Source organism: Oncorhynchus gorbuscha, linkage group LG26 (assembly GCF_021184085.1).
Source record: "Oncorhynchus gorbuscha isolate QuinsamMale2020 ecotype Even-year linkage group LG26, OgorEven_v1.0, whole genome shotgun sequence".
In the NCBI taxonomy this organism is placed as follows: Eukaryota; Metazoa; Chordata; class Actinopteri; order Salmoniformes; family Salmonidae; genus Oncorhynchus; species Oncorhynchus gorbuscha.
The window spans coordinates 12112891-12136975 of record NC_060198.1 but is presented as its reverse complement, the minus strand read 5'-3'; the positions used below and the strand labels follow the sequence as shown (position 1 = coordinate 12136975).

General features: G+C 43.1%; 1 protein-coding gene across 1 annotated transcript in view; it reads left to right on the top strand.

Annotated features, from left to right (window-relative positions):
- Positions 1-24085, top strand: part of LOC124015084 (regulatory-associated protein of mTOR-like) — a 201669-nt gene that overhangs the window by 77986 nt on the left and 99598 nt on the right. The window contains 1 exon segment of the mRNA XM_046330023.1: positions 22964-23023. Coding sequence (XP_046185979.1) covers positions 22964-23023 — 60 coding nt within the window.

Here is a 24085-nt window from a genome sequence, read left to right as displayed (position 1 = left end):
CAATAACCACTTGTGCGTTGGGGAAAGTGGAAAATGCTTTTTCAATCACTCCCTTGAGTGCTGTGGCCACCCTTTCCTGCCTCGCTCTCAGGTCATTTGTGCCTGTGTGTATTATGATGTGGCTGGGGACCCTAGTCGGTCCTTTGACAGCTGCTGTAGGGTACCCCGAGTGTTCGGACACCAGAGTTTAGCCACTTGGTGTTTTGGACAAAGTTTCCTCTCATCAATGCTTTTCCCATTTGAGTCAATGAGGAGCGCAATCTCTGGGTTCTGTGTGTCCTCAGTGGGGTTATTCTCAGGAGAGCAATCTGGTGGGGGCTGGTACCAGGAGGGGGAGTCTGCTGTGTTGGTGGATCCTGCCTTGTCTGTCCTGCTGTGGCGTTAAGGCTGTGGTTGAAGTCTGAAGTTGGCTGTTCTATTGGCTTCTCTGGGAGGATGGCTAGCTCTCTCTCTCATGAGTGGTTGATTGTCACAACTCTGCTTTCTCACCTCCTCCTGCAGAGCTGTGAGCTGTGCCATGTGTTCCTCGCGCCACCTCCTCCAAGTTCTCTCACCTCAGACCGGAGTGCAGCCAGCTTTCTCGGACAGCAGTCCATCTCCACCTTCAGCCCTCTGGGTACTCTGTGTGTGAGGGAGGGTTGTGCTGGCCTGTTTTGTGTGTCTGGAGAGAGTGGACGAGCTCTCTGAGCTCCACCATGTCTCTCTCAAGCTCTGTGAATGTATCCCTCTCAGTGATGGAGGAGCAGTGCAGTTGTGGGACCTGGGTGTGTTTAGTGCTGGGGGGTGGGGGGGGGGGGGTGTGTGACTATCCTCGTCTGGAGGACAGTTTGAAGAGGTGTGATCAGACTCGCTCGAGGTGGGGGAGTCGTCACAGAGAGAAATCTTCTCCTGCTGTGCTCTCGCTGTGATTCTGTGGAAGTCCTTTTGGAAATGTATGACTCTGCCCTGCAACACCACTGTTCCATCTCATACAGGTTGACAGAGGGTGTCTCAGGGTCCTCGTTTTCCACTATTCTGATTTGAACCACCCTCTGCCAATACCCTCTTAAAAGAGGGGTAGTGTGCTCTTATAGGTGTGTGCCATGCCCAGGGATGGTCTGTGTGGAAGATTAGGTTGCTTACTTTCCCATGTTTGTAGCAGTCAGCAAAACATGTCTCTGGATTGTCCATGAGAAGCTTTTCTTTGTACTCTTTCCGTGCCTTGTCATTTTTAATATCCAAGGGGTACTGGACTGTGGTGACCTCTGCACAGAGGGAAGCCATGCAGCAGGGGGGGAAGAGGCCTCTGCATTTGGGTGGGGGAGGCACACTGCTGGATGAAAGCTCTCTAGGAGTGGCAACATGTACGCCAGGCCCTTTCATGTTAGGTTGAATGTCTGGTATACCATACAACTTCAATTAATAGCCCAGGCGTTTATTTGCATCTATCACTGAACACAACCAGCGCCTCCCCTCACCTAGCAGTCTCGCCCTCGTCTGATCCACCTAGCAGTCTCGCCCTCGTCTGATCCACCTAGCAGTCTCGCCCTCGTCTGATCCACCCAGCAGTCTCGCCCTCGTCTGATCCACCTAGCAGTCTCGCCCTCGTCTGATCCACCTAGCAGTCTCGCCCTCGTCCGATCCACCTAGCAGTCTCGCCCTCGTCTGATCCACCTAGCAGTCTCGCCCTCGTCTGATCCATCCAGCAGTCTCGCCGTCCGATCCACCTGATCCACCCAGCAGTCTCGTCTCCCTCTGATCCACTGCATCCACCCAGCAGTCTCGCCCTCGTCTGATCCACCCAGCAGTCTCGCCCTCGTCTGATCCACCCAGCAGTCTCGCCCTCGTCTGATCCACCCAGCAGTCTCGCCCTCGTCTGATCCACCCAGCAGTCTCGCCCTCGTCTGATCCACAGACAAACACTGAACCGTGACATTTTGACTTCGCCATTCTCTCACTTGTTTATGCTCTCAGTTTGGTTGTGCCATGGCTAGCGACGATGACAGATGCAAAATAATAATAAAGTTTAATGACCATGGGAATATCAGAGCTGTGTCCATGGTAACCTCAAACAATTTCATTTAGACCCAGTGTTTATTTGCTGAAAAGGGACGGGCGGCTATTTGAGACTGGGTTTAATTGAAGCTTTACGGTGTGTATATAGACATGAATATATCATATACAGGCCTTGACGTTAACACTTGTCTGCTGGTTCGGGCAAGTAAAAAAATGGTCATACAAGAAGAATATAAATGAGTGATTTGAGCTTTCTGCCCAACTTGTCCGAAAGATAAATTCTCATGTGAAATTGGAGTTCCTCGATCCAAAATGGCTGTCACTATGTCCGATTGATAGAATCAATTGTTCTTCTGGTAAAGTTGCTGTTCTCCATTTGACTCCTTAGAAATGACAAGGTCATGCCAGTTTGTGAAGCATTTCAGAGTAGACATTGTATTTGCAAAGCACTGTTTGCCAGATTCTAACATCGTAAATGCTTTAGCAGGTTGTGAGCCCTTTGTAAATATCATTGACTGATGACGCTGAGATATGTTGGCTGAGGAGGACGGGCAAACTTCAAGATGTACTCAAAGGACATTTAAAAAGCAATTATTTTTTTGTCAATAACACACTGGATTTCGATATTCTATTATTACTGAAGGTCAACATATAAGACTTACGCCGGGTCCCAAATGGCACCATAGTCCCTATATAGTGGAGTACTTCAGACCAGAGACCTATGGGGGCCCTATTTTGACCTTCAGGTTAATGAGGTCTCTGTAGTGTCATTAATATGAATGACTTTAAAAACAGCAATTTCTGGACTTTGTTGGACTAACAATCAGGAATAGATTGGTCTCAGGTGGTCTCAGGTGGTCTCAGGTGGTGCACACGTGTTGTACAGACACGCGCCACTCACGGTTTTTCAGTCAAAGGATGAAGTGTAGGCTAATGGCTACTAAAAATGGCAGTTTCTGAGGAAACTGAGTGAAAGACTGGAGTAGCCATTTCCTCTTCTGTATCAACTCTTTTCATGCTCAAAGGATCCGTTATAGTGGGATGCATTGGTGTACAATAGTACGTTTTATAGGCATGGAATTCCCAGTGTCAACATTAAACTGGTCTGGTAAAAATAAAGGTTAGTGATGAAGTAATTTAACTGTAGATAATATTTATATAGCCAAGTCTAATTGCTTAAGGATTTGATAGTCTTTGAGTAAACGTCATTGGATTGGTCATAAGATGTTGTCCAATTCTAGAAATATCTATTATCAGCCCTTGAGGCTGCAGTGAAATCTGCCTCTCGCTCACTCTCACCCGGTCTACCCTCCACGCTGAAAGAGGCGTGCTTCTCTCCTTGGCTAATTGCATTCAGCCCGGAGTGAGAAAAGGAGTGGGGGGAAAAACCAGGCGAAGGCTCACCAAGACGTCAAGGCCTCTGCAATCCAAACCTGCAGAAAAATGACACAGAGGAAAGTGAACGAAAGAGGGAAGGGGGGATGAGAGGGAGAGAGCGAATGAACAGAGCGAGAGGGAGAGATGCAGAGCGAGGGCTTCCTTGCTTACCAGAGCAAGAAAATCATTACTGATTTCCCTGTTAATGGAGGGGGAGAAGAGAAGAGTGTAAAAGGGGGGATAAAAGGAAAGGGAAAGCTATGAGGCAGGAAAGAAGAGAGGAAAGGCGGGAAGGGGAGAGGAAAGTAGTGGAGACGAGAGAAGCGGACAAGAAGGAAGGATGAAGGTTCTGAGGAGGAAGGAAAGGGGGGGAGAAGAGAGAAGGGTTAAATAAGGAAAGGGGAAAGGAGGATTGTTATGCTTGGAGTCCGCATGCTTATCCACAGCCGCTGGAAGTAGGGGTGCTGAGGGTGCTGCAGCACCCTTTTGATCAATGAAACAAATAAGAATAAAATGTCTGCTTTTTTAAAACCAACTTAGTGCACTAAGCCTCATATTCCTGTATGAGCGGAGAGCGGGGGGAAAAGATACTTGTCAGCAGAACGGGGAGAGAAATCTTCCCATAGCCATTTGCTTATCAGAAGGTTGGGAGCATCATATGGCCTCGTGTGACTGTAGCTGAGTAGCTGCATCTTCCTGCTGAATCTTTAAAGAACACTCCTGTTCTGCTGCTCCTTCTGAGCACACTCCTCATGCCAACCCTGCCACCTGGGCATCATGTGTGTTTTCACTAAGGAAGGTCTGACATACTCACACTAGCAAGTGCACACACACAGAGGCTGGCACACAAACGTGCACATATACACAGGCATGCACGTTCGTGTGTGCGTGCTTGAGCAGGGTTTAATGTGGGGGAAAAAATGCTTTCTCTCTACATTCAGCTGTTTATAGGCTAAATTTGGTTATTATGATATACAACAAACAGGCTCATTGTGTTCAGGACAACCCAGGGTAAAACGCCGTCTGTGTGCGGCCTGCCTGCTGTCTGTGTGCAGATCTCTCACACCTAAAAAACAAAGTACTTTAAAATGTGTTAAATAACATGACTTGCCAACACCATTTAGTAGAAAGAAAACACATCTTCCACCAGGAATCGATTCCTAAGATTCAGTATTTTTTAAATGACTAGACTGATTAGTTGCCACACTACCTGGAACGCAAACACTGTCTTTCATAGCGAGGGACCGAGAGAGAGCGAGGGGAGGGGCACAGTATAGACAGGTTGGCCACCAGGCAGACAGTCAGAACCGTGCACTAGGCCCATCTATCAGCAATCAAAAGCTGCTGTATTTCTGCAATTTCTTAGCTTGCAATGTCTTGCAACTTCAGTAAAGTAGAGCATATCATCAATGAATAGGCTAGGATATTCTACATGCAATAGACGGAATACTGAACACAATCTCACATCATTAGCAAAGAGAAAGAGCGGGTGAGCCAGCAATTATTTATTGAAAATAAATGCAGAAATATCATTGACGTAAGTATTCACACCAGAGTCAATACTTTGTAGGAGCACCTTTAGCGCCGGTTACAGCTTTCTTTTGGGTAAGTCTCTAAGAGCTTTGCACACCTGGATTGTACATCATTTGCCAATCTTTTTACAAAATATTAAAATATTTTTTGTAAAATTGTTTTTTTTTACAAATACTTCAACCGCTTTCAAGTTTATTCTTCATCATTACTTGACATCCATTTTCAAGTCGCCGTAGATTTTCAAGCTGATTTAAATCAAATCTGTAAATAAGCCACTCAGGAAGATTCAACGTTGTCTAACACCTGTGCAGATTTTGCCTTGCGTTTTAGGTTTTGTTCTGCTTAAAGGTACATTTTTCTCCCAGCATCTGTTGGAAAGCAGACAGAACCAGGTTTTCATCTAGGATTTTGCATGTGCTTATAGCTGTATTTCGTTTCTTTTTATCCTAAAAAAACCTCCCTAGTCCTTGCCGATGACAAGCATACCTATAACATTATGCAGCCACCACCATGCTTGAAAATATGAAGAGTGGTACTCAGTGATGTGTTGTGTTGTTTTTGCCCCAAACGCAACATTTGTATTCAGGACGAAAAGTTAATTTCTTTGACACATGTTTTTGCAATTTTAGTGCCTTATTGCAAACAGGATGCATGTTCCAAACAGGATGCGTGTTTTGGAATATTTTGTTTTTATACAGGCTACCTCCTCTTCACTCTGTCTTTTAGGTTAGTATTGTGGAGTAACTACAATGTTGTTGAACCGTCCTCAGTTTTCTTCTATCACACCCATTAAACCGTAACTGTTTTAAAGTCACCACTGGCCTCATAGTGAAATCCCTGAGCGGTTTCCTTCCTCTCCGGCAACTGAGTTAGGAAGGACGCCTGTGTCTTTGTAGTGACTGGTTGTGTTGATACACCATCCAAAGTGCAACTAATAACTTCACCATGCTCAAAGGGATATTCAGAGTCTGCTTTTTTTAAATGTTGAGCCATCTACCAATAGGTGCCCTTCTATGTGAGACTTTGGAAAACCTCCCAGGACTCTATGGTTGAATCTGTATTTAAATTCCCTGCTCGACTGAGGGACCTTACAGATAATCAAATGTATGTGTGGGGTACAGAGATTACGTCGTATTTAAAAAAAAAATCTGTCCATGCAACTTTTTACGTGACTTATTAAGCAAACCAGTGCAAAGGGGTTAAATACTTTCAAATACTTTGACATTTCAGCTCTTCATTTATTCATTTGTAAAAATGTCTAAAAACATAATTCCACTTTGGCGTTATGGGGTGTTGTGTTTAGGCCAGTGACAAAATCTTAATTTAATGCATTTTAAATTCAGGCTGTACCAACAAAAAAGTCAAGGGGCGTGAATACTTTCAGAAGGCACTGTACCTTAAAGCAGAGAGCTGCATTGATCTCTGTCGGATCCAGCAAGTCCTCCGGGTATCCCGCGTGTCTCAACAGAGAGAACTGCGGCGAGGTTTGCATTTTTCATGCTGCTAGCCGGAGCATGGGGTCAGACAGACGACTTTGGGATGAAACTATTTTTGGTTGTCCAGCAGATTATTTGGAAATGGTTGTCTTTCTCCTTTGTGTGGCTTAGTCTACTCGTTGTATTAAAAACACACATTGTTTTGCATTTTTCACACACTCGTTGCGTCAACTTTAGTAGCCTGCCTCTCCTAGTTGGGCGTGAGAGTTCAAGTGCACCTACGTGTGGTCTCATTGGCGGGGAATCACATGGCAGTTACTTAAAATGAAATTAACTTAAATATGATTAGACTGGAGTTTACTACAGTGTCTGTAAATAAATATTGATCATGGAAATAAGTGGAAGGTGCTCAACCAACGTGAGCAGAGGTGCAATCACAGATTTCTATCATCAATGAAAAGGAACAAGGCGCACATATGTTAGGCTATATTGTTGACCGAGTGTTGATTACCCATTTATTTGTTTGTCTGCAAATCATCCTACTAAAATGTACACTATATACACAAAATTATGTGGACGACCACTTTTAAATTTGGGTGTATAAAATCGAGCACACAGCCATGCCAATCTCCATAGGATAAACATTGGCAGTAGAATGGCCTTACTGAAGGGCTCAGTGAATTTCAGCATGGCACAGTTATAGGATGCCACCTTTCCAACAAGTCAGTTTGTCAAATTTCTGCCCTGGTTAACGTCAAGTGCTGATATTGTGAAGTGGAAACGTCTAGGAGCAACAACAGCGGTAGGCCGCACAAGCTTCCAGAATGAGACCATCGAGTGCTGAACCGTGTAAAAATCTGTCCTCGGTTGGACACTCACTACTGAGTTCCAAACTGCCTCTGGTGTGGGTGGGGGGGGGGGGGGGTTAGCGGGATGAAGAAATCAGTCTCTACCTTGGAGTACCTTAGAATACTTTGGAACTTCCTCAGACTGCCGAGAAAACCCTGGGCTAAAATGCACTGCCGTTTTGAATGCAACTCCGCGTTTTATCAATTAATTATATTGCTGTTGCCACCAATTAGTCGATCTACAAGGAATTCCTAGTCGATCACAAAACATTTCTGTAGAAAAGCCAACGATTAACCCTTGCCACAGAGTTTCCGAAACCCAGAGGTGCAACATTGTGAGACTTCCGGGAACACTCGCGAAACAGACCAAGTAGGGTAAGTCAACGATTCTTCACGATGTTCATTTTCTAGATCTCTAAAGGCACAATCTAGATTCGAGCCGATGTCTTAAGTTGTTGAACATGTTATTCCTACAACCCCGTGAAGGTGACAAACTGACAGGTTTCCGTTTTCGTCAAAAACAACTTCAAATCGAAGGAGTGCTTAGGATTTGACAGCCTGCCCGTGCGCAGTTCAGCACATGACGACCGTTAGACCCGACGAGGTGTTTCTGTGCTTCCCTAGCCAACGTCACCATGACATTGGAGAAGCAGTTCCCGCTAAATGCATTTGATTGATTGAACATGCGAGTTTACTTCCCCACTGTGAAGTCACCACAGAGAAGAACAACAGCTACATTTACATTATACTGTGTGTTACACCCTCCCATGTTTCCTCCTTCCCCCCTCCCATGTTTCCTCCTTCCCCCCTGTTGACTAAGGAGAAGTGAGGACAGAGAGAATGAGTAGTTCGTTTACTGACGCATTTTCAGTCAGAATTGATCAGTGGGATGCCTCTTTGAAGGTGTACTGTCACTCACAACATCCTAGATAATGAAAAGAAGCGACTTGAGTTGACAGGAAAGGCTTAGTTTTCAGGAGGGAAGCGAAGGTCGCGCTCGTGCATGCACACACGGGTGTACTTTTCTTTTTCTATTATGTGTGTTTGCATGAGTGTGAGAACTTAGCTTCCTTAGCGAAAACACACACCATCCCCAGATGGTATGAGATTGTGGCAGTCACCTGTCAAGGAGTTGGCAGCAGAACAGAAGTATTGTTTAAAGATTCAACAGGAAGATGGTGCTTTTCAGCTCCTCACAGTCACGAGGGCACGAATGGCTCCTAACCATCCGATAAGCATGTTGAGTCCCTCAAGAATCCACCCCCCCCCCCTTCTTTCCAACCTCCTCAGATCTTTCTCACCCATCTTTCCTATTCCTTCCTCATTTCTCCACTCCTTCCTCCTTTCCTCTCTCCTTCCCTCCTTTCCTCCCTCAAACCTTTCCCTTTCTTTTTATCCCCTCTTGTTCCATCCTTTCCTGTTTTCTCACCATCTCTGCTCTTCTCCTTTCCCCCTCCATTACCATAGCCACTCTCTATCTGAACGTCGGGGAAATCCCTTGAAGCCAGTGCTCTATCAGTAATGATTTTCTGCTCCGGTGAGCAAGGAATCTCTCTCCCTCTCTATATTCTCACTAACTATCTCATCCCCATCTTTCATTCTCTTCCCTTTGTACGTTTTATGCAGGTTTGGAAGCCGAGGTAAGCCTGCCTTAGTGAGCTTTCTCGTCTGTTTTTCTCACTGCGGCGCTGAATGCAATTAGCTAAGGAGAGCAGCACATGCCTCTTTCAGCATGGAAGGGAAAAAGAGACAGATTTCACTGCAGTCTTGAGACAGGGCTGATAATTGATATTTCTAGTATTGGAAATCATTCTTTGTTATGACCCATCCAATAGCTTTACTCAAAGACTATCAAATCCTTAAGCAATTTGGTACTTGGCTATATAAATATTATCTACATTTTTTTTATTTTACCAGATAAGTTGTGGCCAAGTGAGCTAATTGGGAACAAAGGATTTAGGTGGCCATGATAATATATGTTGGGTTTGAAATTTAGCCAAGACCCAATATACTTGCAACAAATACCAAGAGCTGTATGGTGATGACTGAGACCTCCGTTTGTCACAACCAAAGAGTAATGCCACTTTTTTGGTATGCCATGCCTATTAATGTCCTTCCCCAGTGGTATTATTGTACAACAATGCATCCCACTATAATGGATCCTGAGAGCATGAAAAGATAGTTGACAAAGAAAAGGAAATGATTTCTCCAGTCTTTCACTTTTTATCAGAAACTGCCATTGCAAATCAAATCGAGGTTTATTTGTCACGAGCGCCGAATACAACAGTGAAATGCTTACTTACAGGCTCTAACCAACAGTACAAAAAAGGTATTAGTTGAACAATAGGTAAGTAAAGTAATAAAAACAACAGTAAAAAAGACAGTGAAAAATAACAGCAGCAAGGTACCCATTAGCCATTACGTCATCCTTAGAAAAAAAACATATACGAGCGACAAATGCCTGTCTGCATGTGTCTGCATGTGTCTGCATGTGTCTGCATGTGTCTGCATGTGTCTGCATGTGTCTGCATGTGTCTGCATGTGTCTGCATGTGTCTGCATGTGTCTGCATGTGTCTGCATGTGTCTGCATGTGTCTGCATGTGTCTGCATGTGTCTGCATGTGTCTGCATGTGAACAAAAACACTGAACAAGACAGGCGCTTTTTAGAGAGATTATTATTTTTGTGCAAGGAGTCGATTTCCTTAATGCACACAGCTTTTGCTCATTTGCATAGTTGTTTAATTCCAGCATTTACTTCCAACAATTTAATCAATTTCAAAATTTCCTGCATAATGCATTTTCATTTACACATGGTCACATTTCTTATGCCTCTAAAATAAAACATTTAAATAAACTTTTCCTTGACAGAAGACTTGTTATATTTTTTTGCTGTTCTTACCTTCTCCACTAGAGGGCATGTCAGAGCAATTTCCTATTCCCAAAATGTCTAAAACTATTTTTGCTTTGTCATAATGGGATTTTATTTTTTCCCCTGATCAATTTAATCCATTTTAAAATAAGGCTGTAATGTAACCAAATGTGGAAAAAGTCAAGGGGTCTGAATACTTTCTGAATGCACTGTCTAATGGAAGAAGTCCCCCGAGAGGACCTGTGTTCTGAAAGATGAGACGTTGAGGACGATAATAAATACAGTTTTGATGTCATTAGGGGTGTGATCTTTTAAATATTAAAACCTTTAAACGAAATTGGGATCCTTATATATAATTTTAAACATCCTCTGTCAACTGCGTTTATTTTCAGCAAACTTAATGTGTAAATATTTGTATGAACATAAGATTCAACAACTGAGAAATAAACTGAACAAGTTCCACAGACATGCGACTAACATAAATTGAATGAGTCCCTGAACAAGGGGGGGTCAAAATCAAATCAAACAGTCAGTATCTGGTGTGGCCACCAGCTGCATTAAGTACTACAGTGCATCTCTGCTCATGGACTGCATCAGATTTGCCAGTTCTTGCTGTGAGATGTTACCCCACTCTTTCACCAAGGCACCTGCAAATTCAGACATTTCTGGGGGGATTGGCCCTAGACCCCACCCTCCGACGCAACAGATCAGACCTGCTCAATGGAATTGAGATCAAATCAGATTTGATTTGATTTGATTTGAATTGAGATCCGTGCTCTTCGCTGGCCATGGCAGAACACTGACATTCCTGTCTTGCAGGAAATCACACACAGAACGGGCAGTATGGCTGGTGGCATTGTCATGCTGGAGGGTCATGTCAGGATGAGCCTGCAGGAAGCGTACCACATGAGGGAGGAGGATGTCTTTCCTGTAATGCACAGTGTTGAGATTACCTGCAATGACAACAAGCACAGTCCGATGATGCTGTGACACACCGCCCCAGACCATGACGGACCCTCCACCTTCAAATCGACCCCGCTCCAGAGTACAGACCTCGGTGTAACGCTCATTCCTTCGACGATGAATGCTAATCCAACCATCACCCCTCGTGAGACAAAACCGTGACTCGTCAGTGAAGAGCACTTTTTGCCAGTCCTGTCCAGCGACGGTGGGTTTGTGCCCATAGGCGACGTTGTTGCCGGTGATGTCTGCCTTACAGCAGGCCTTCAAGCCCTCAGTTCAGCCTCTCTCAGCCTATTGCAGACAGTCTGATAACTAATGGAGGGATTGTGTGTTCCTGATGTAACTCGGGCAGTTGTTGCCATCCTGTACCTGTCCCGCAGGTGTGATGTTCGGATGTACCGATCCTGTGCAGGTGTTGTTACACGTGGTCTGCCACTGCGAGGATGATCAGCTTTCCATCTTGTCTCCCTGTATCGCTGTCTTAGGTGTTTCACAGTACGGACATCGCGATTCATTGCCATGGCCTTGCAGCATGCCTAAGGCACGTTGACGCAGATGAGCAAGGGACCCTGGGCATCTTTCTTTTGGTGTTTTTCAGAGTCAGTAGAAAGGCCTGTTTAGTGTCCTAAGTTTTTATAACTGTGACCTTAATTGCCTACCTTCTGTAAGCTGTTATTGTGTTAACGACCGTTCCACAGGTGCATGTTCATTAAATGTTTACGGTTCATTGAACAAGCATGGGAAACCGTGTTCAAACCCTTTACAATGAAGATCTGTGAAGTTATTTAGATTTTTACGAATTATCTTTGAAAGACGGGGTCCTGAAAAAGTGACTTTTTATTTTTTGCTGAGTTTATATGGGTCAAAGACTTGGGTCAAAGTAGCAAAAATATAAAACAACAATTACAATTCCCTTCAAGGCTTTTTTATGTTCATTGGAATGTCACCTATGCAATTATATTAGTTATATTAAATAATAAAGACAATTCATTTTTATTGTGATTCATATGAATGTACCCTAGTAAAATGTCATTCAGCATAACACTAAGTATTAAGTATTTTTCATAATCACAAGGTTATATATCCATACATAGACTGGCAGAAATATAACTACCCAGAAAAAAGTACTTAATTTTATTTTTAATACCACATTTGATGCGTCACGGGTATCAAAACGTCCTGCCTTACACTGGGAAAAAAATCTAAAATGTAGGAAAATATCTTTCACTTCATCCTTATGAGATTTGTTTTTGTCTCTCTGAGTCAACAAAAAAAGGTATTGTATTTTAATATAAAATACTGGTGTTGTACTGTATGACAATATTTTGTTATCCTTAATGACACATCACTACGGCCTACAAATTTTGATTACATGTGATTCCTTTAGCAATAACAGTAATGGTCCTATTATTAGTAGCAGCAATAGTATTTTTCTTTTAGCAATTTAAGGTATAAAACTGTGAAAAACAGATTAAGATGTTTCAAATGTGTAGGCTAGCTGAACTTAGATCTCATCCATACTAGAGAGAGAGCGAAATGACCCATATGCCACACTGAAAGAACATGGGGTTTTACAATGCAGCATAGGTTAACTGACACATGAGGTACAATTTAATTAACGTAGGATTAAATCAGCATTGGACATTTCCAACAAAGCATTTCATTAAAAAACATTCCATAAACATTGTGCAAAACAGTGTTGCTTGAAGTCATCGCGAAACACCTGGATATCTTTCTCAACGTAATTCATGACATCACATCATTTTGAACTTTTGCAGGCGCTTGCAACGCGTTGATACCGTTTTCACTTTTTCTGGAGTGGAGGAAGCAAGTGGTTGCTCCAGTGTTTGAGATTGAGGCTCAAGGGATTGTTCGAGTTCTGCAGTCAATGACTCAGGTGGTTGCTCCAGCTCTGGAGTTGCAGGTTCATGTTGTACTTGCACAGTTGATACTGTAGTGAAGTTCATCACCACATTCATTTATTAGATTTTCTTTCACAGCGGTGCCTCTGATTTAATCAACTTTTCCCCCAATATTCCTCAGCATCAGATTGTGTCACCGTATGGATCGGTGGATGATCAGGAGTGACATGCTTCTTCTCTGATAGCTAAAAAATGAAAATGTAATAGTTTTGACACGGGCACAGAATAGGATCCGCATCCATTAAACGTTATTAGTAGTCTATTAATAGTAGGCTATACAATGACACTTAATCAAAGTTTAAAAGTTCAATCAACTCCCTCTCCATTTCTCTCTAACATGTTTTGTTACTATTTCAAATCAATTCAAATCAAATGTTTATTATTCACAGGTGCCGAATACAACAGGTGTACAGTGAAACGCTTGCTTACGAGCTCCTAACCAACAATGCAGTATATATATATATTTTTAAACAAATAGGAATAAGAGAAATGTAAAAAGTAATTAAAGAGCAACAGTAAAAAATAACAATATATATGCCGGTACAGAGTCAATGTCCGGGGGGGGGAACTGGTTAGTTGAGGTAGTGTGTACAGTTAAAGTGACTTTGCATAGATGACAGTGGAGGGGAGGGGGCAATGCAAATAGTCTGGGTAGCCGTTTGACTCGGTGTTCAGGAGTCTTATGGCTTGGGGGTAGAAGCTGTTTAGAAACCTCTTGGACCTAAACTTGGCGCTCTGGGACCGCTTGCCGTGCTGTAGCAGAGAGAACAGTCTATAAATAGGGTGGCTGGAGTCTTTGACCATTTTTAGGGCCTTCCTCTGACACCGCCTGGTATAGAAGTCCTGGATAGCAGGAAGCTTGGCCCCAGTGATGCATTGGGTCGTACGCACTACCCTCTGTAGTGCCTTGCGGTCGGAGGCCTAGCAGTTGGTGTGCTTGGACCATGTTAGTTTGTTGATGTGAACACCAAGGAACTTGATTCTCTCAAGCTGTTCCACTGTAGCTCCGTCGACGAGAATGGGAGCGTGCTCGGTCCTCCTTTTCCTGTAGTCCACAATCGTCTCTTTTTGTCTTGATCATGTTGAGGGAGAGGTTGTTCTGGCACCACACGGTCAGGTCTCTGAAGACCTCCCTATAGGCTGTCTCGTGGTTGTCGGCGATCAGGCCTACCACTGTTGTGTCATCGGCAAATGTAATGATGGTGTTGGAGTCGTGCCTGGCTGTGCAGTCACAAGTGAACAGGGAGTAATCACTTTACTTTTTACATTTGAGCCTGCGGCAAACACTTTCCGTTGTATTAAGTTGCATTATTACACGATTATTACACGATTATTACATGATAGTTAATGTTGTAATTATGCATTGGTTACACTGTAACTGGTACATTTCTATTCAATACAGGTACACAATTGCAGTTTCAAGATACCTACACAAAATAGCTACATAAAATGCCCATCAAACTACTTCAATTCAAAGTGTACTGTCTCGATTTTTCATAAAGTGCCCTAGCTATTAACTAATATAATTCATAATCCATTTTTAATCCATAATTGTGTATAATATTATATTAACTAATATAATCCATCAGTTTTACCTTAACTGCAGTGCAATAAAACATTAACTACAGTGTAATAGTACATTTTAAGGTTAAGTGTTATCCACCCAGCTTTATATCCTATTATATCCTATTCTGTTTCAGACAGTAGCATGAACCCATGAAAACAATCCCTTGCTTTTCTTCTGGCTAGTCTTTCCTTCCTAGCAACTGGATCTGTGTTAATCTTTTTTCTGTGCCGTGCAGCCCTCTCCTTATTAGACAACTACATCTACAGTATAAAGAAAATGTGCCTTGAATTACCTTAAAATACTATAAAATAGTTTAAAATGATAATACTCAGTATTCATACAAGTAAATATGAATTGCATGATTAAATGTTGTAAACTAGTGAAAACATGGGATAACAAAGCTACTGTCCTTCAGCATAACGGATGACAGTGAATCATGATCATGAAACTTTTGTTGTGCTGATACTGAAGGACGGATTTCATACATAAACATATTTAACAGGCAGTTCCTTGGCCACCTATATAAAGTATAATTAACTTGACCTAGATGATCCTTTTCATATTTAATATAGCTTTTATAAAAAAAATAACATTAAAAGTATGTTTTCTGTGTTGTACTGAATGGCATGTGTTTTTGTTACAATGGTTACTAGAGGGTGAAAAGGTGAAATCATAAAATATTTCAGAGATTTACTCACCTCATCACATTGATACATAATCCAAGATGGCGTAGCAGTCAGACATCAGTTTTCTTGAATATATTTCTTATATATTTTAAATCTCAATTTCCATCTACAGACTGAACATACTCTCCTGCAGTCTGCCTCATCCAATGTGGTATGGATCTGCTATTTTTTCACTTTGGAACCAGAACCCCCATCAGAAGCTAGCCAGCTTACTAGCTAGTAGTCAGTTAGCCACTGCTAGCGGTCATTACAGTTAACTCGGACATCAGCCATCCTCAGCCAGGTCAGTTCCTGCCAGTCTGCACAGGGCGATATCAACCCGGAGTATATCGGACTGCTTTTTATCTACCACATCTCCGGATTCCTTCAGCAAGCTCTGAACCTTTACACCGGATCATTGCAGCTAGCTAGATGCTATCCGAGTGGCTACTCCTGGCTAATGTCTCTGTCCCGAAGCAAGCACCAGTTAGCCTGGAGCTAGGCCCATCTCCTGGCTACCCGAAGAGGTCCATCAGCGGATTCTTGAGCTACAATACCTATTTTGCCAATTGGCCTGGACCCTTTAACTGCCGACACGGAGCCCCGCCGATCCATCACGACTGGTCTGCCGACGTAACCGTCCGAGGAGGTTTCAACAGGCTCTATCGTTGTGACGTCCCCCGGAGGCCCATCTGCTAGCCTGCTAGCCCTGACCCGCTAGCTGTCTGAATTGCCTTGTCTCCAGCTCACCTAGCTACTCACTGGACCCTATGATCACTTGGCTACACATGCCTGTCCCTAATTTCAATATGCCTTGTCTATTGCTGTTTTGGTTAGTGATTACTGTCTTATTTCAACGTAGAGCCTCCAGCCCTGCTCAATATGCCTTAGCTAGCCCTTTTGTTCCACTCCCCACACATGCAGTGACCTCACCTGGCTTAAATGGTGCCTCTAGAGGCAAAACCTCTAGAGGCACTCAATGCCTAGGTTTACCTCCACTGTACTCATATCCTACCATACCCTTGTCTGTACATTATGCCTTGAATCTATTTTTCCGCGCCCAGAAATCTGCTCTTTTTACTCTCTGTACCGAACACACTAGACGACCAGTTCTAATGTCTTTAGCTATACCCTTATCCTACAGAGGGTCTTCAATGGGTCGTCTTTGTGATGTCACATGATTCGCATCATGATTCGCAAATTACTTTTTACCTTTGTTATACTGAATGACATTGAAGCTCAAAAGTTATTCAAGTTTTTAAATATTTTTTAGATACACTATGTTGCCCATTATTCTATATATTGTTGCAAACACGAACACAATTATGCCATGGGTGTTCATTTATATTTTTAGGATGAATTTCTACATTTTTCAAAGCCTTGTCATTAGAATTTTAACCCGGACAGTTACACTGAAGGACATTTTGACACTTTAGAGCTCAATAACTCCCTTAATTTAGTAGTTTGCAGCACAAATATTTCTGGGTCAAAAGAAGGGTAAGAGTTGAGTGGTTTTATTTTATAGTTATACATCTTTTTATGTTAAATGAATGGCCTTCGGACACCAAATTTACATGTCTCGTCTTTGACCCATATATAAAATACATTTTCTTAATGGAAGAAGGCTTTCAGTGTAAAATGTAATGACTAAAACCCAAATATAAAGTGTGTAGAAAGGATAATGAACCTATATATTTTAAAATAATATATTTGAGATCTAACAATTACCAAAATAACAGCTAGGCAGTTAGGGAGAATGCATAGACTTGCTTTCAATGAGAATGACAGACCTATAGCACGTTTCTTTGTACATTTGGTCGGGTCGCCCAAAGCTACATATTGCACCTCTCCCAAGCAAATTTCCTGCAATTCTATGCATTTTGCCATGGCTGATGCAGTGTTATTTTTCTCAAACAATAAAACCAATAGTGCTAAATTCATTGTTTGGTGAATTTTCTATGCTTCCCATTCTTAAGTTTAATTTTTGTCTTTTATTTTCGTTTTTGTACACCAACTGAAACAAAATACAATATTTTTGGTTATGGAAAATATACTATTGTGGTCTAAAGGTGGTACAAGGATTTTCTACACTACACATTCTTGTTTTGTCATGTAAACTGAAATTAGGTGAACCATTTGAAGTTTTGCAACCAGGAAATGGCGGTGCAATACCTGCATAGTTCCTAACAGCTGTCATTCGAATACCATACAGCATTGTGAAGTGGAGAACCTGAGCTCTGACGTCTTGTACTGCCACTGCATTCCAATGTAGGCGCTTATCAATTACGGGAAGGGCTACCAATCAGTTAGAGTTCGGTACTGAAAGACCACTGCATTATTTGATCTCTTATTCTGTGAACTACAATACCCAGCTTACCCTTTTCCATCTCCTGCTAAAGTAGTAGTGTTGTAGTTTGAATGGATATTTGGGTGTGTTTTTATGTGAATGTCTTTTAGTGTTTGGCACTGTTCGGGGTTCAAAGTCTCATCACTCTAACATATTGTTTTTCTATCAATGGTGTAGTATAGCTTAATGGGTAAGTCAAATCGCAATTTCTGAGAAAAAGTGAGACTGGAGTAGACGTTTCCTCTTTGTCAATTATCTTTTCATGCTCAAAGGATCCATTATAGTGAGTGCGATGCGTTGGCGTACAATAATACCATTGGGGAAGGAAGACATTTGTTAGGCATATAATTCACATTTCTTTGCAATTGTCATTCTTTGGTTGAGACATTTAGGTCTCGGTGGTAGGTTTTCCATTTCCCTTTCATTATACATCTCTCTTGGCATTTGTATTGTGTCTTGGTTAAATTTCAACCCCAACATCTAATATTATCATGGCCACCTAATCCTTTGTTCCCAATTGGCTCATTTGACTACTCAACTTATCTGGTAGAAATAAAGGTCAGTGATGAAATCATAACGGTAGATAATATTTATATAGCCAAGTACCAAATTGCTTAAGGATTTGATAGTCTTTGAGTAAAGCTATTGGATGGGTCATAACAAAGAATGATTTCCAATACCAGAAATATCCATTATCAGCCCGGTCTCGAGACTGCAGTGAAATCTGCCTCTCTATTTCTGTAGATCTACCTCTCTCCCTTCCATGCTGAAAGAGACATGTGCTTCTCTCCTTAGCTAAGTGCATTCAGCACTGCAGTGAGAAAAACAGAGGAACAGGCTCACTAAGTCGTGATGGCTTTTACCTCTGCTTCCAAACCTGCAATTTAAAAATACAATAAAAGCAGAGAGGGAAGAGAAAAAAAAGAGGGAGGTGGAATGAGAGAAAAAACAAATATAGGAAGAGTGAGAGTCAGAAAGAGGGGTTCCTTGCTCACCAGAGCAGAAAATCATTACTGATAGAGTACTATCTTCAAGGGCTTTCCCCAATTTTGAGAGAGAGGGTGGCTACGGCAATGGAGGGGGGAAGGAGAAGAGCAGAGATGGTGAGAAAACAGGAAAGGATGGAACAAGAGGGGATGAACAGGAAGGGAAAGGTTTGAGGGAGGAAAGGAGGAAGGAATGGAGAAATGAGGGGAAAAGAAAGAAGGGTGAGAAAGATCTGAGGAGGTTGGAATGAAGGGGTGAAGGAGGGTTAAATAAGGAAAGGAAATGAAGATGGTGATTCTTGAGGGACTCAGCATGCGTATCAGATAGTTAGGAGCCAGTCATGACCCCGTGTGACTGTGAGGAGCTGAGAAGCACCATCTTCCTGCTGAATCTTTAAACAAGACTTCTGTTCTGCTGCCAACACCTTGACAGCTGACTGCCTGAATATCCTGGAACTCTCCTCACGCCAACTCCACCACCTGGGCATTGTGTGTGTTAGCTAAGGAGCCTAGGTCTCACACTCACGCAAGCACACACCGACACACACCGACACACACCAACACACTCAGTCAGAGACCTTAACTTCCCTCTTGAAAACTTGGACAGCCTTTCCAGCAACCTCCAGTATCTCCAGTATCTTCTTGTCATTATCTATGATGCTTTGCATGACGGTACACCTTCAAAAGGCAATGCACTGATCAATTCTGAATGAAAATGCGTCAGCATGGAGCTGCATTATCTGGTCTTACATTCCTTTCATTTGCCTAGATATCTGTTGACACACACCAATGTTTTGCACTCGTTTAAAACTAACAAAACTCATTCTCGGTCCTCACATCTCCTTAGCCTATAGGGGGAAGGAGGAAACAAGTGAGGAGGGTGGAACACACACACACTTCCTGTACAATCTCTGGAGCGTGGACTCAATATGGGAAAAGTTAATGGGACTGTACTCTTTCCTCTTTGTCCTTGTCTGTGGTGACATCACAATGGGGAAGCAAAGCATTGCTTAACCTCATGTTCTATGACCTTGCGGTAGTACTGTACGTTCAGCTTTGTTTCAACAGACCTAAACGGGAATGTAATGGGTGCAGGAAGTCGTTTTTCCTCATAAAACCTCATAATGCCTCAGAACACTTTAACTACCTCAGACTACCTTCACGGCCCTGTGCGAAAACACATTGCCGTTCTGAATGCATCTCTGCATTTTCAAAATTCTATAGCAATGCATAACCTTTTGAAATAAAATATATTTTCTTCCAACCCGAGGGCCTTGAACCAGATCCAATAATACACATGATACATATACGGCTCTGCCCTCGAACCATAGAAATGAATACAGATAGGTTATGCCTTGAACATCCTTGAGACGTAAGCCCTGAACCTACCGGGACGGTGTTTCTCTATATGAATAACCATTTAGCCTCTAATAGTGTAGATCTCATTAGAGATCGACCGATTTATGATTTTTCAACGCCTATACTGATTATTGGAGGACCAAAAAATGCAGATACCGATTAATCGGCCAATTTTTATATATTTGTAATAATGACAATTATAACAATACTGAATGAACAATGAACACTTTATTTTAACTTAATACATAAATAAATAATATGTTCAATTTGGTTTAAATGATGCAACAACAGTGTTGGAGATGAAAGTAAAAGTGCAATATGTGCCATGTAAAAAAAAAGCTAACATCTAAGTTCCTTGCTCAGAACATGAGAACATATGAAAGCTGGTGGTTCCTTTTAACATGAGTCTTCAATATTCCCACTTAAGAAGTTTTAGGGTGTAGGAATTATAGGACTTTCTCTCTATACCATTTGTATTTCATTTCCCATCGACGATTGAAAGGATGGAGCGGGAAGCCAGAAGAGGGAAAGGATGGAGCGGGAAGCCAGAAGAGGGAAAGGATGGAGCGGGAAGCCAGAAGAGGGAAAGGATGGAGGGGGAAGCCAGAAGAGGGAAAGGATGGAGCGGGAAGCCAGAAGAGGGAAAGGATGGAGCGGGAAGCCAGAAGAGGGAATGGATGGAGCGGGAAGCCAGAAGAGGGAATGGATGGAGCGGGAAGCCAGAAGAGGGAATGGATGGAGCGGGAAGCCAGAAGAGGGAAAGGATGGAGCGGGAAGCCAGAAGAGGGAATGGATGGAGCGGGAAGCCAGAAGAGGGAAAGAGTTGGAGGACAGGAGGAGGGAAGCCGATGGTGAAGGAGAGACAAAATGTAGAGGCATATAGAGAATTGGAAACTTAGTAGCCGATAACGACATGGGGTTGAGAGACGTGTAAAATGGAGAGGGGGAGTGGAGGACAGACTGAGGGATTTGGGGTTGGGAGACATGAACACATTCAGAAGGAGAATGTGATGGGGCGAGAGACCGAAGGACGGAGAAGGGAATGGAAATAGAGCCGCATCGAGGGAAAGATGGAGACAGAGGGAGTCTGGGGAGAGGTGATTGGGGAATGTAATGAGCTGTAGCAGACAGTCTGCTCCGAGGGGACCAACCGAGACGCTCCGCTCCTCCCTCTACGACCTAGTTTGGGATCCCACCGAGAGGTAGCCGTCTCGCACAGGACCCACACGCACTCTTCCTCGCTCTCTCATTCTCTCTCTCGTTCTCTCTCTCTCTCCCAAGCATGTACGCACAGACATACTCACACGGACCCCCAGTACCACTCCACAAGTTATCTCCACTCCACACTTCTCTCTAGTACAGTATGTCCTCTGACACCCTTCTCCATCTCTTCTCTGTTTGTTATGGCTGTGGATCAAAGTCTCATCTCCTCGTGTGTGCTTTGGGAACACTTCAGGCGAGAAGTCCCTTCTCTCTCTCCATCTCTGTCTCTCATTCTGTCTATATGGCCTTGTCTCTATTCATGTTCCATGTCCTATTTGAGGAGACTCTCGTGTGCCACTTTGACCTCTGTCCTAAAAGTTCATTACCACAACACACACAGTGGGAGACCTGTGTAGCGAGCTCACCATCTGAATGTAATGGCCACCTGAGGTTTGTTGTGGGGAGCTGTTACACGGTGTTAGTTTGACCCTGGTCTGTGTACGTGCTTGAATGTCCAGATGAGAACACGTAGGCTGGACAGCTGGTGGCGAGGTTTCTGCATAATTCAAACGTTGGATTTGTGTAACGCGCACGCATGAGTACACACACACACACACACACACACACACACACACACACACACACACACACACACACACACACACACACACACACACACACACACACACACACACACACACACACACACACACACACACACACACACACACACACACACACACACACACACACACACACACACACACACACACAATCCTGACCTCAGACACACACCTGTGTTCCCCTTGATAATAGTGACTAAGACCCATCTGCGATCCCAACCCAGCTGCTATATTTGCTGCCTCAGCAGTGCTATATAGTGCCTCTCCTCTCCTCTACCTTTTAAACATCACCCTGCCGTGAACGCACTGGACCTGCTACCAGCCGGGCTGGTCCAAGCACGATGATACCCTCTTCACTGTGGGAGTCACAGTGCTGTCTAAATTAGAGGTCGACCGATTATGATTTTTCAACACTGATACCGATTAATCAGACGATTGTCATTAATTTTTTTGTAATAATAACAATTACAACAATACTGAATGAACACTTATTTTAACTTAATATAATACATCAATAAAATCAATCGAATACGCACCGCATCGATTATATGCAATGCAGAACACGCTAGATAAACTAGTAATATCAACCATGTGTAGTTAACTAGTGATTATGATTGATTGTTTTTTATAAGATAAGTTTAATGCTAGCTAGCAACTTACCTTGGCTTACTGCATTCACGTAACAGGCAGGCTCCTCGTGGAGTGCAATGTAATCAGGTGGTTAGAGCGCTGTACTAGTTAACTGTAAGGTTGCAAGATTGAATCCCTCGAGCTGACGAGGTGAAAATCTGCCGTTCTGCCCCAGAACGAGGCAGTTAACCCACCGTTCCTAGGCCGTCATTGAAAATAAGAATGTGTTCTTAACTGACTTGCCTAGTTAAATAAAGATTGTCCAAAAATACTGATTTCCGATTGTTATGAAAACTTGAAATCGGCCCTAATTAATCGGCCATTCCGATTAATCGGTCGACCTCAAGTCTAAATAGACCTGGATATACCCTGCATGTATCCCTTTGTGACCTGACCCTCACCTAAACCTCTAGTTCAAAGACCTTATCCTATGCAATTGAAAGTTACTTGTTGTCTCTGTGATATCAAACTTCTTTTCACTGTGAAAACCAAAACGTTTGTGGTTGACACGGCAGTGCTTCCATGCAAACGTTCAGCGCTTTACAGATGAATTAAGACATGAAGCATTTTTTTAATTTATAGCATTTTTTTTGCTTTCTTGCTGCCCTGATTGGACTGGACCTCTATTTGTGCCCCCAGGTTTTGCATGCAGAAAAGTGCCAAGCTGGTGCCAGGAGTGACGTTGGACCTCATTGAGAAGTAAGTACCGCTGTGGCAACTCTCCTGCTTCCTTTATTTTATATTGCTATTCTTCTTTTGTTCTTTCAGCGAGTAGTGTAGTTTGGACCGATTTTTAAAGCCCCTTTTCTTTTGTAAAGATCTGTGTTTTTTTTTTTTTTTATGGATTGATTTGAGTATGTTCTTGTTGTGAGTGATGCAAATGTGCCAGATAAAAGGACGTACAGATGCAATTCCACTCGTTTTGAGAACATCGAAGGCAACTTGCAGCACCTGGAGCTCTTTCTCTATCCCAACTACACAGAGAGAGGACGTTCACACGCTGACATAACAGTTAAACAAGAGCCGGCGAGACAAACTTTTCACTACTTCAGATTTGGCGAGTCTTTGTCTGACTCAGGCGCACGTTCTCGCTTTCCCTCCAGACACACATGCTGGCGTGTAAACGCGAGCATGACTTTCCCTGCAGCTAATTGTGTGACTCAGTCAGCACATGGCCATGATTCCCTCGGTGTGCTCAGTGTTAACCAGGCCAGAATGGACACACACACACAATCTAGTCCTCCTCTAGAGGTTAATTAGTGTGTTTGGCTAAGGGCTAGTAGAGGCTGAGGGTGTCATGGTGCAGACTCACTGAACGTGTGTGTGTGTGTGTTTGTGTTAGGGGCTCAGTTCATCTAGTAGAACTCTTTTCCCAGTGTGATGCTGATAGTCACGTTTCACTCCTCTCTCTGCCCCTCGCCAGATAGTCACGTTTCACTCCTCTCTCTGCCTAGTCTACACCCCTCCAACACTGGAAGTGTGTTTAGGATTGGCTCCAAACTCCAGAGTTGCCTCTCCTGTGCCCCTTAACTCAGGCACCTCAGGCGAACCGCAGCCCGTTCCTCTTTCAAACAATCCCCTCAAACAATCCCCTGTTTTGAAGGAGAGGATACAAGAAGTGTCTCTCTCTCGTCAGGTGGATAAGGTACTCCCTTCCTTCTCTCTCGTCAGGTGGATAAGGTACTCCCTTCCTTCTCTCTCTCTCTCTCCCTTTGGCATCATGTCTCTCTCTCGTCAGGTGGATAAGGTACTCCCTTCCTT